The sequence below is a fragment of the Pleurodeles waltl genome, chromosome 7, assembly GCF_031143425.1.
Source record: "Pleurodeles waltl isolate 20211129_DDA chromosome 7, aPleWal1.hap1.20221129, whole genome shotgun sequence".
In the NCBI taxonomy this organism is placed as follows: Eukaryota; Metazoa; Chordata; class Amphibia; order Caudata; family Salamandridae; genus Pleurodeles; species Pleurodeles waltl.
In genome coordinates, this window is record NC_090446.1 from 159,388,837 (window position 1) to 159,402,178 (window position 13,342).

The 13,342-nt window shown below is 39.2% G+C and overlaps 1 protein-coding gene across 1 annotated transcript in view; it reads right to left on the bottom strand.

Moving 5' to 3' along the window:
• The window catches only part of ARFGEF2 (ARF guanine nucleotide exchange factor 2), a 557,551-nt gene that overhangs the window by 298,318 nt on the left and 245,891 nt on the right, over window positions 1-13,342 (bottom strand). The window contains exon 21 of the mRNA XM_069243445.1: window positions 1,765-1,923. Coding sequence (XP_069099546.1) covers window positions 1,765-1,923 — 159 coding nt within the window. The remainder of the gene's footprint in view (window positions 1-1,764; window positions 1,924-13,342) is intronic.

The following is a 13,342-nucleotide window of genomic DNA, read 5'->3' on the forward strand; positions in this document are numbered from 1 at the left end:
CATTAGGGCCTAACTTAGGGGTGGCTTACATGTATTACAGAAGAAGGTTTAAGCCTGTCAAAAAGTGTATTTTGCAAGATTGAAATGGCAGTTTAAAACTGCACTACAAGCTAAGTAGGAAGCCAGTGACATGTTTTACAAAGCTATTTTACTGGGTGGCACGAGTGCTGCAAACCACAAGTAGCATGTAATTTACAGACCCTTAAAAGTATATTAACTAGGGACTTCTGACTAAATTAAATTTGCCAATGGGGTGTACCCCAATTTTACCACAATAAATTGAGATGCTTAGCAGCGGCAAAGTGAACAGAATCCTAATGCCAACAGAAACAAATTCAGCAAAAACGAGGTGAAGGCAAAACGTCTGGGGGAATACCACACCAAGCTTGTTATGACTACTTCAGTTTTGGAGGACAGAGAGAATATTTGTTCCTCACTAAGTGTGAATATGCCTCTATATTTAATTTGTTTGGTGATGTGAGCAGTGCTCTATTCGTAAAATCTACTTTGTGGACAAACAGGAAAATGATTATTCATTAGTTTGTGGTAATAAGCTCCAATATGCATAGGCACTGGAAAATAATGGCCCCTACAGCCTCAACAGGAGGCTTAGGAAAGTTAAAGTTACATTAGGGCGTGATGTAAATATAGATATAGCTAGAGCTATAGTTCTTAACCTGTGGTCCAGGGATTCTTAGCAGTCTGCGGCAACTACTCAGGGATCCTGCGACTACTCAGAAAATTAAATAAAAATAACAGTTTCATGAAATATATGGAAATAAAGAAGCGAATTGAAATTTTTAAAATGTTAATTAAATGTGAAGGAATTTGCAATAGGAGGCTAAAAATTAAATTGGTGCTCTCAGATTAATTCATGCGGGAAGTGCACAAGCATTAAACAGAATACAGTATAGATATTGGGTGGCCACAGTAAAATTTAAAAAGCTCCAATCATCCCATTAAAAATTAACATTTTGATTGCTTATATTTGTTTGTGAATACATATTTTATCATGTATGTGTTTGTGTATTTGTTTTATGAAGGCTTGCTTCTTTTTATTGTGTGTTGTTTTGAGGTTCAAACCATCCTAATTGTTTAAGCTGGGGTCCCCAGCTTTCAGTAATGAGTTAGTGGGAGTCCCTAGATTCCAATAAGGATTCAGTGGTGGCCCCTGGGTGCTAGCAATTAATTAGTTGCCATCCACAGAAGTCAAAAGGTTAAGAACTACTGAACTAGACCGATCCACTTGCCCAGATACCCAGGGGTGGCTCATGAGGGAGCCCAGAAGGCTGCAAGAGAGCTAAGGAAAATCTCTAAGGAAGAAATGAATGTAAACATCTCTGCTGCAACAGATACACCGACAATACGATGTGGCAGTTTCTAACTTCAGATGCTGGCAAAACCAAAAGAAATGCAGAGAAGAGCATAGAAAATGCCTCAGAAATTCTGAAGGATGGTCACCTCTAGGTAGAGTAAACCTCCAAGTCTTTTATGCTATTTGCATCAATGCATTCCCGAACAAGGATCTGGAGCAGCTATACAAATTACTGCATTAACATAGCTTTACTAGTAGCATACATTACATTTTACTTGAATGTCTCAGACTGATTATGGAAATTAAATTAAAGGAGGTGAATCCAGGGAAGAGCCGATGCTGGAGAAATGGCTGCATTTTCTGGGGTAATTGGGATGAGGATCTGTTTCACTGCGCCAGTAACATTCTGCAAAATAGCACTGATCCTAGACACTGTTCTTATGACTTACCTCATGCCAAGAGTTTCCAAGGTAGTTGCCATCCGTGTGAGCAACAGTTATGAGTGTTTTTATGGTGTCAATGTTTTTCTGCTTCATTTCCGTAATGCTGGAACTAGCAGTTAACAAAGAGAAGCGTGCAAGGGCCTGTACATACGCATCACGTTCAAGCTGCAAAAAAACAACAACACATTAGTGAAGTAAACCTCACTGAAAGGTGTTTAAGTAGCACTTTAATAAACAATTGATCTTCCAGGGATGTATCATCCTACCCTGTCAAAATCCTTTGATTTTGAGAACCATATGAACTTCTAAGGTAGGTCATTAGCAGGGGAATCAACACGGAAGTGATTTCAAAATACTTGTTTGGAGAACCTTTAACATTGCTTCCCCAAATAAAATGGTGTCATGAGTGGTAGGGATATGGTTATTTGCCGTCTATGAACATACAAGAAAGACCCAAAGAAAGAGAAAATAGCAGAATCAGCAAACAGGCAAAACAATAAGACAGAGAAAGAGATAAACATGGACAGAGAAAAAGTGTGAAGGAGGCAGAGATTTAAAGGAAAGAAATGGCACAAAACAGACCTTGAAGGGAGCACATGGTGGAGAAGAACATTACACTGCTCATCCTCTTTTGGATTGATAGCATAATGTATTTTTCTTTCTGCTGAGGGTCAGGGAAAACAAGTAATGACCACCCCACATCCCAAGATATTGGTCAGCCATTGATTTAAGTGCGTCTTGTTGTTTTCGCACCAAAAACAAAATGGACCAACAAGACAAGCAGAGCTGGAGGAAGAGGGGGGTGCCTAGAATGAGGGGAAAAAAGAAACTAATCTTAAAGAGGAGCCTTATAAATAGAAGGATAGGCCTAAATTGAACCAAATTGGTGCAGGGTTATCCTCTGAAGAATGGAGAAAAAGACACAGAGTCTGGAAATGTCTATGGCATCACTAGTATCATCGCTAAATATCATTATAGATCACAAGTAGAACCCCAGGAAAGCGGTTACCTTGTCAACATTATTCTCACTGATTTAGGCCTCATCAAGCCTGTCATTTCTTGAAGAACTTTACCACAATGGTCCCCTTTAATCCATGGGAACGGGCACTTTTAGTCACTTGTGGTTGCAATGTTTTTTTTTAATCCAGATCTACTGGTCTCCTGGAAGGCAAAAGGAGACCAGAGAGGTATCTACAGGGACAGATGCCACATGAAGCTTAGTTTCTTAATGGCACAGTTCAGCAAATCCTCACAATGACTGTGAGCGGACAAAATTTCACTGCAGTTCCAAACGTGCAACACACGCAGAAATACAGCAGTCATGCAAATATGATAAAAATAGTTCCCACTGAGGGGAAAAATACTGCCAGACTTTGGCTGAAATTCAATTCTTTCACATATTTTGTTTCAATTCAAGGTTCCTTAAATCAATTTGCCTTTTTCAGTATTATTAAATCAATTACCTTTCTCCTTCTGTCCACTTTTCTGTCCATCTATCTTTTTGTAAATAAGGCGGAACATGAAACAACTGTATACAAATAAGGGCCTTAATAATCTTTCTTCTACCTCAAGGACAAGATTTAGTGCACAGATAAAATGGATCCTATGTCCCAAGCTCTGTATGATAGGTGTGAAGTCAGTTTAGGCCTTCACAATGTGGGCACTAATAAAGGGGAAAGCATAGAGGATAAAAGTAAGAAATTAATTTGTTAGAAAGGTCTTGTCAGGCTAGGCACTGTAACTTGAATTAGAGAGTGACAGTAATCGCTGGGTTAATCTGTTTTCATCAAGCACATTAGGTATTGCTCAAGATAAATTTTGGCACAATTACAATGATAATGTAGCAAAAACACAGTGTCCTAATTGCAGTTAATTTACTCTTACTTATGAAATACATAACCACTTACCATACTTATTTGAAAAGAAACATATAGCACAACACCTCCTCTGATTGATTTTACAGTTTAAAAACAATGTGTGGCTAATCAAGTGCCAATTAAACCCTTATGACTAAACCAAGGAAGAAAAAACAACACATTCCACATGGAAGGAAAAACGACACATTTTACAAGTGTTCTATCCTACTTCTACAACTGGTAACAACACGCACAACTGTCTTTTTCACAAACAGATTATGGCTGTGTCAGGAAAATAATTTTAATGCTGTTTATTCAACAGCTCTGTGGCAATGCTAGCAAACCGTATGATCATGGTACTGTTACATCATTTACATACTGGAAAGTCATTGCCTTAAGACGACTGAGGTCACAGAGATTCCTCCGTCAGTAACTAAGGAAACCAAAATAAGTCTGGCGACTAATGTGAGTTTATATACGCAAATGAGTTATGTAACAGAGACATTTCAACAAGTCAACTCCAGTCACCATGAAGATGTGCAAGTGCAGGAGCCGCGTGTGGTACAAAGTTGCAAAGATTGGCCATAAAGCTTCCACTAGACAACAAGGCGGAAAGCCAATGTATGTGAAACAGAAGCATTTGTGCAGAGCATTCCGAGTAACCACAGCAATGGGCACGAGTGGCAGCATAGAGAGTAGGAAAGACATGCAATATGGCCAGGAAAAGAATAGGCCGCTTGCCAGTGTAAAGAAATTGGGCTACAATCAAGTGAAGTAATATGGGAATAGCAGCATGCCAGCACAGCTTTGTGAAAGTGAAAAAATAAGAAAAGGCAACCTAGATAAACAACTAGGAATTGCAGAGGAAACATAAGAGGATATGGGCAAGTCAGGCAACAAATAGGAAATGCAAAAATAAAGAAGATTGTTTTACATTTTTAATATATACATGCAGAATATAATTCACAAGGAAAGAAAATGAAATGAAAAATAATGAAAAAAATAAAATAAGAATGAAAGAAAATAAATAAGATATTGGTCAATATTTAAATAAAAAGCCTTAAAATGCTCAACATTAGAAATTGTGAAGGGACTGCAAAATATTGAATAGATGGCACTGAGAAAGCAAGGATTTACTAAGCAAGAAAGGTAATAAACAGAAAGAGGAAAATATCCTCCAAAGATGAATCACAAAAAAATGTGGCTCCTTCTGTTCACAACCAAGACTGTTTACCAGGTCCAACATTCACATGCAAAATATTTTACAAAGTTTTCTAGAAAGAAAAGAAATAAGAGATTGGTAATTTTCTAAGTAACTGTATAAAGTGCAAAAATTATAAATTGTGAAGTGAGAGAAAATTATTTAACTAGATAAGAAAGCAAATATTTATTAAGTAAGAAAGAGAGTAAATGGAAATGCACAAGCTAAGAGGAGTAAAACATATGTTATAATGTGATTTAGACTCTAGACTAACCGTGAATATAGAAACAATACTGAATTTTAAATGAATAGTAAATGACTAAAGAGTTTACAAATATGAGCAGAAGTGACAAGACAGAATTGCAATTTTCTGTTGTATCTAATGAAATGCAGCAACAACACTTTTCACATTTCTCAATGAAATGTATTATTCATACTTTGGAATCTTTTTTATGCTGAAACTACAAGTTTGCAGATACGTGTTTTACTAAAATGCATTAATTAAATGCATTTTATATTTTATCTTGCATGAGCGTGGCCAAACGAAGCTTGTTATTTGTGCCTGTGCTAGTAAGCCTGATTCATTCTCTAACATGGACGTTCTTTTAGGTTATGTTCTCCTGAGAAGCTTAGCTAGTTGGAAATAGATTCTATTTTTTAAGTATAGAGAGAATGTAGCATAGTGTCCTTGACAGAAGAACAGTGTGAAAAATGGACTGGTATTGAATACAATTGTTTCAAACGTGCGTGGAGTCACACAGATGTCCCATGACAGACCTGGGAAGAAATTTGACTGTTTCAATTTGGAGTCATAAGATTAATTTCTATTGTATGATGCCCATTCAACGTGACATGAACCAATACCTTTGGCGAATTAGAATGCTTTTTGAATTTTAAAATACTGATAGACATTTGAACTTTGAAGCAGTCCTGTGTAGTTTCTGACAGACCTTGGCAGTACCCAGATGCTGTCCTGATGCTTGCTGATCCACATGCCTTGCTGATCAAGATTCCCTGAATGCTTTACCCTTGGAGAGGTATCTTCTTCTCTGCCATTACCTTTTAGACTTAGAAATCCTTTATTTTCAAGACTTTTGACCAAGCTTCTGAGATGCTGAAGCTTTCCCTTTTTTTATTTTTACTTAACTTACATGGTGGCTTGAAGTCTGAAATTATCTTTTTCCAAATTGTTTTTGTCCGTTTTGTCTTTTGCACCCATGTGTTCATCCCCACACACGTATTTCCCAGATCTGTTTAGTTGCAGGGTTGACCTGTGCCCAACTAAAGATTATTGACTCTGCTAAATTTGAATTGACCAATGATTATCCACTCTGAGCAACATATTATCAGAGTATCTCATATATTTTTCTTGATGTTATTTAATATAGTTCTGGAATGTTTAGTTCTATTAATGTTAGCTCACTTAAATATATTTCAACGCCTTGGGCAATCCTTGGTGAATATGCACATTTATGATTTGGTTTTGCGCATTGTTTACATGACTATGAGCTTGTGTATGTAATAATCCCGATAACGTTATTCTGATTGGAGTTTTCCTTCCATGGCCACATTGGTCATGGTGTTTAATTTGTTTGGAGTGGTACTGAAAATTTGTTGATGGTTCTACCACACTACTTACTTTGTCCAAAGATTCATCCACCTCGAACAGTATTGAGTCCTACGAAGGATGAAAATGCTACATCAGTTCTTGTAGCAGACAATTGTTTCATCCCATAAGGGAGGAGAAACACTTTTTTTTGTTTAGTGTTAGGGAGACAGGTTTGCCCCCATGCGATTGCCCAGTCTAAAGATTGATTACCCCAAATTGTGTCCCATGGTTCGGTCCAAGGACTGGTGATGTTCCAGCAGAGTACCTACAAATTACGGTTGCGCGAGTATAAATAGGTTTTTGCGCTTGTGATGCTTTTGGCTTGAAGATTGCTGTGAAGTGAGATGTTATGAAGTGTTTTGCAGAGTCATCATAGTCAAAGTGATTGTGGCGCTTTTTGCTAAAAAATGTCTCTTGTTGACGGGTCCATTGTGGCGTAAGATCCCAAGATAATGCACAAGTGTAGAAGATACTTGGTTCATTTATTATCTGCAGCGAGGTACTTGTCATGAGATGACAGTGCCAGTAGTTTTCTGTGAATGAGCGTGAGTTGTTGATTGGATTGGTATTTAGTGAATCCTGTGTGCACATGGAGGCTCTGTATCAACCAGAGTGAAAATTGCTAGTCAAGTTTCACTTTTTGTGTAATTGTGAAAGCTACAGTCGAAGAAGTATAAGCCCACATAGCTCTAAAGTTTTTGAATTCCTACATGTAGTGTGCAGACACGTTGCACATTTTTGCTTGCAAGTAATTTGGATTAGGTGTGAGTGAGCAACTGTGTAAGAGACAATTGCGAAGCGACTGCATTGCTGAATGAAGTGAGTGTGACATCATCAGACTCCGACCAATCTTATGGATCTCGACGCACAAACAGTTCTTGAGACTATAGGTCCATTTGCTCCCTTGTATTCTTCAGGCAATTTGCACAGTAATACCCATTCAATAAACGTCCCGACTGTTAACGAAACACCATCCGCTGGGATATCACCAATTGGTATACAGAGATGTGTATATATAGATAATTCGGAGATAGAGAGAACAGCTTCTCTTGTTCCATTTTGACCGCTACAGAAATTGCAGGGCCTTAGTAGATGATAAACCAGACAGGACCAGTTCTTAATGCAGGGTTTCGTCAGGGACAACAATGCATTCCTTGCTCAGACAAGATCATATTCCGAATGTACACTGCAGTACTCCGCACAACGTACCCCAGAGAAATAATATCAGTTTCCAAGGTTTCACAGCACAGCAACTGACAGATTGGTTAAAAAATCTGAGTCCACAAGAAGTAACAGGATTTACAAATGGCAATGTTGGAACACCAGAGAAAGAGAGATCAGTGAATGTGCCCAGATTGAAATTAGTATTGAATACATTGATTCTGGGAATGTTGGACATCAACACTTACACAGAAGACGAACTTCAGTTCATGTGTAAGGATGTTACTCAACGTGCAGGACAGGCTTAAGAGAGATTAGCTGAATTAGTGAAGAAACTGTACGTGAATTTAGAAAAATCAAAACCCTTGAAGAGAAGTTACAGATTAGAGTTCAGTTCAAAAGACACAGTTAACATAAAATGGATTGGAATGAAATAGAACATTAAGGAATTAATGAATTATATACAGACATGGGGAGCGTCAGATAAGTGAGAAGGCAGATGGGCAAAGAGAAGAGATCAGAAAACGGCAAAGTCAATTGTGCCTTCGGCAGGAGCAAAACAGATCGAGGACAATGTGAAAAAATGCTCATGAGAGAAATACAAGGTGGAGGTTATGTTTACGTATCCTGGAGTAGGAGTCATATACTCTCATTCACCAATGATTACCTGAGATTGAGAGAAAAAACCTGTGGAGTGGTACAAGCTGACAGAGAGATTTGTGAAACTTTCAAATGCCTGTGGGAGGATTTGAATATGTTGTTTGATATTGTGGTTCCAATTGATTTGTGGACCATGTGTGAAGTGCATGTTGATTTAGCCTGATCATGACCTCCCAGAGATCCAGTAACAGGTGCACCATCTTAAGAAATAATGAAAACGTATTACAAGGTTATTGAGTCCCTGAAGAATAAAGTGTCCCTCAAATATATTGATTGGTGGAAGACTGACGAAACAGCCCAGGAAACAAAATAATCAATTCATGCTTTTTATGAGAGACTGTTGCAAGCTTTCAAGCATCACATGGGTAGTGAAACTGTAGAAGCTAAAAATATGGATCATTTTGTGTTCAGATTTGTACAGGGATCGGGGCCAGACACAAGTGAGATGATTCAGCAGCATCTGTTTTTTGGGCAGAATAAACCCATTGATGAGATTCTGCGTTATGCAGAGCATTGCAGTGATGAGACATAGTTGAAACAGAAAAGGTGAAAGAAAAAGCCATGGTGTTGCAATTGAAAGCTGCACAGAAAGCAACTCAGAATCCGCAGATGATGATGAACACTAATTAGTGCGATGCAAGGAGTACCACAGGAGGTGACAAATATTGTCCAGTCTAGAGGTAGAGGACGTAGTGTTCAGATAGATCAGAATGGAGGTGTTCTCGATGTCCAGTCTTTGAAGAAGACTAATCCATGCCATGGGTGCGGAAATTTGGGCCATTAGCGATGGGAACATCCATATAACAATGTGAATGTTCAAGTGCAGAATGCTGGAGTTGCTCAGACTCAAGGTAAAAATCAGGTTAAAATTCGAATTGTTCAAAGACCTGGAATCCAGAATGCACGTGTGTCCCCAGGACAACAGATGCCGGTACAACATGCCCCGATGACACAACAGCAGGTGATGGTTCCTCAGCAAAACATGAATTAGATGGTGAATGCAAACGTGATTCAGATAGCATCACAATTCCCCCAATTGATTTTAGTTATGAGGAATTCATGTAAACGTTTCAAAGTATTAGTTCTGATGAGGAGGAATGCATGCTAGAAGCATCCTTACAGGTAAATGAATGTGGTCCCTGTGTAAATTCAAATGTTATGGGCCATGATGTGTCACTCTTGGTTGACACTGGAGCTACGCGTTTCATTGTCCAAACAACTGAAGTACTACATTTTCCTCTTTCAGGAAAGAAAGTCCAGGTTGTAGGAGTCGCCAATAAGCAACTGGCAAATAAATTCTGTAATTGAGTATGACCCTGTTAAAATAGGTTAATTTGAAGATGATCACCAATTTGTTGTCCGTGATTCAAGTCCCGTAGTTTTGCTCGGACATGAGCTGTTGTGTAAGCAGAATTGTTCCATCATTAGCACACCTAAAGGAATTGTGATTCAGACAAATGAGGAAGATGTGCCCTGTAAAATTCTAGAGCAGTATCCGAGAGTCACATAGTACCCAATAATGACATGTACTGATTTGCCCAAAGATTTGAAGAAAACTGTGCCACCAGGAGTTTGGTATTTTTCAGAAAAACAAATAGGACTCATTGAAGGTGGTGAGCCCATTAAAATAACAGTAAAGCCAAATGCAGTGTACCTAAAGATTCCTTCGTATAGTATGTCCTGCGAGACAATTGCCCCTTTGATTGATTATGTGATTGATCAGGGTATTTTAAAATAAATAATTGAAAGTCCCTGTAACTCTCTGAATTTAGGATTGTGGAAGCCAAATGGAAAGTACTGCATATTTAATGATTTGAGAAAGGTGAACAAGATTACCGGTCCATGTGGTACCAAATCCTGCAGTAATTTTATTCAAAATTTACTGTGAAGCTGAGTGTTTCGCCGTTATTAACCTCTGACAAGCATTTTTTCTGTACTGTTGAATGAGAAATAACATTATTTATTTGCATTCAAATTCGGAAGTCGTGCTTTGGCATGGTGCTGAACTCCTTAGGCGGGTCTACGAAATCACCATCCATTTTTAATCAGATCTTGAAAGAATTAGGAGCCCCATAAAATGCCCTATCATCTAGTCTTAGTGCAACACATTGATGATCTGTGGGTTCCATCAAATACCAGAGAAGCATCCAGAAGTGATACCATTGCCCTTTTGAATCATTTAGGAGACAATGGCCATAAAGTTCAAACTACAAAATGACAGTTTTGCAAGCCCTGTATTTAGGTCACCACACTGAGAAAAGTGTGTGAAAAGAGTCACAAGAAAGAACCTCCAGTAACACAGAAAGAAGTCTGAATGTTCTTGGGAATGGTTGGCTACTGTCATCAGTGGATTCCAATCTTTTTCCTTCTGGCCAAAACTTTACAGAAGCTAACACACAAGGATATGAGTGATCTGGTACCATTGGATGACAATTACATACGTGCCTTCACAGAGCTGAAAGAAAGCCTATGCCGAGCCCCAGCTCAGGGAATGCTGGATTATAACAAATGTTTTTCTTTGTTTTGTTGCGAGAGTGATGGGTGCGCACTCTCATTGATCCTGTAGCTGCAGCGTTGCTTGAATGTTTAAAGGCTGTGGCAGCACTTAGCATCAGCATACAGCAGCGCAAAAGTTTGTGATGGGACATCCACTGATCGTTTTTATCCCCCACTCAGTGGAGATTTTGTTAATCCGAAGAAAGATTCAATTTCTCACAAGTGCCCGTTTAACCAATTATGAGCAAGTGATCCTTGACTCTTCGAATGTGAATCTCAAGAGATGTACAGTTTTAAACCCTGCAACTTTGATGCCTGTTCATGTTGAAAATGCAAGTGACCGCGAAGATGAGGTTGAGCATGACTGTCTTGATGTGACTGAATTGTACACCAACCCAAGACCTGATTTTCCAGATGGTCCCTAAGGCGAAAATTACTTGTTATGACTTGAAAATGGCATGTTTGTTGATGGCTCCTGTTTGAAAGATAAAGATTGTACCCTGAGAGAAGGTTATGCAGTTTGCACAGTCTCAGGTGTGATAGAAGCCTCCTGGGTTCGAGGAGTCTTTTCAGCCAAGGTAGACAAATTGGTTGCACTTACCAGAGCATGCTGTGTTTCTGAACAGCCTAAAGTCACAATTTTCACTAATAGCAACTATGGGTTTGGTGTTGTTAACGATTTTGGACAGTTTTGGCCCCAGAGAGGATTTATGACCTTTTCTGAACCCCGAATCCAAAATGGTGACAATATTTACCATTTGTTGAATGCATTACAGTTACCAGCAAAAATTGCCTTTGGGAAATGCTTATATCATAGGAAATCAACTGATTATGTTACCCTGGGCTCTACCTATGCAGATGACATTGCCAGGTACTGTGCTCTTAGCTATACCTCCTTCAATGGAGAGTGGAATTGTGAAACACAGGATAAGACAAGCCAACATTTCTTGATGACTGCTGTTGACACACAGGAGGCAGTGAAAAGACTGCAGGAAGAAGTGACAGAGGAAGAAGAGAAAAGCTGGATTACAGCAGGGTGTCTCAAAAGGAATGAAGATGACGTTTGGGTTTCAAACAATGGAAGAGTAGTATTGCCAAACAGCTTACTATCCCCGATGGCAAGACATTACCATGGATAGGCACACATAGGTAGAGACGCAATGGTTAGGACATTCAGCCAAACATGATTTAATCCTAGGTTTACAGTAATTGCTGAAGCCACATTATCAATGCGTCACATGTCAAAAATGAATGTAGGGAAATGTACAGTTGTCACACTGAGTCATATAAGTAGGTCATGAGAAATGATAGTCTCACAGTAGTGAAGATGTTACTTAGAGAGCTAATACCCAGGTTTGGATTGCTGACTTCCCTAGAATAAGACCAAGGAACTCATTTAAACAGTGAGGACTTTAAAATGTTGTGTGTGTCATTACAAGTTGAACAATGATTGCATTGCAGTTATAGCTCAGAAGTTTCAGGTCTGGTGGAACAAATAAATGGAACGTTGAAGTCCAGACTGGGGAAAGTATGTGCATCAACAACACTGAAATGGGCAGATGCATTGCCCCTTGTTTTGTTAAGAATGCGCAGCACACCTGACAGGAAAACAGGATTGTCTCCACATGAAATTATCATAGGGCGCTATGTGACTGCCAGCAGTGCCTGCAAATGCACTTGTGAACACTACAGATGACTTGGTGCCGGAGTATTGCAAAGGACTAGCTGATGTGGTGTGTTCTTTATTTCATCAGGTTGGAGAGGCTACTGTGTAGCTGCAACAGGAACTTTGTCATGACCTATGTCCTTGTGACTTGGTTATGCTAAACAAAAACATGTAAGGAAGACATGCTTGGAGCTGCAGTGGAAAGGTCCCTACCAAGTAGTTCTTGTGACGACAACAGCTGTGAAGAGCACTGGTCTCCCGAATTGGATACATGCAAGACACACTCACAAAGTTCCAGGTCCCCTTATTGAAGCAGTGCCTGTTCCTGAATGGGCCGGTTACAGTGAGTGCGAGGGATCAGGTTAGCCAAGCTGTTGGAGCAGGACAAGTGGCTACAGCACAGACTGCATCTGATGGGGTAGGTTCTGAGCGAGTCAACAACAGTGGCAGCAGTGAATGGTACAGACGGGTCAAGGCTGAATCAGTTGACTCATGCAAGCTTGGATGCTGACAAAGGATTAGCTGTGCTGGATAAAAGAGTTGTACCCAAAGAAAACTGGCCTAAAGAGAAAACTGTGCCTGCTGTTCACGTCCCTTCAACTATTGCCAAAGAAACTGAAGAGTTGAGTCAAAGTGAAAGTGATGCTGAGAGTCAAGTAAACGGAAAGTCAAAAGCAAAAAAGGTGCCAAGCAGAAAGTACTCAGCACCTGAACTGACATAAAATTATGCTGATGATTGGGAACAGGAGTTTGTTACCTTTGTGCTAACAACTGGAATACGCAAAAGCAATTACAAGAACAACCCAGAATGTTCATGTGAACCTGGGTACAATTATAACGAAGCACATATTCACGTGAAGCTCACTTGTTTGTTTTTTTTCTATTATGGCAACAAAAACAAAAAATGTTTTCCTACTGACTTAATCATCCAACAT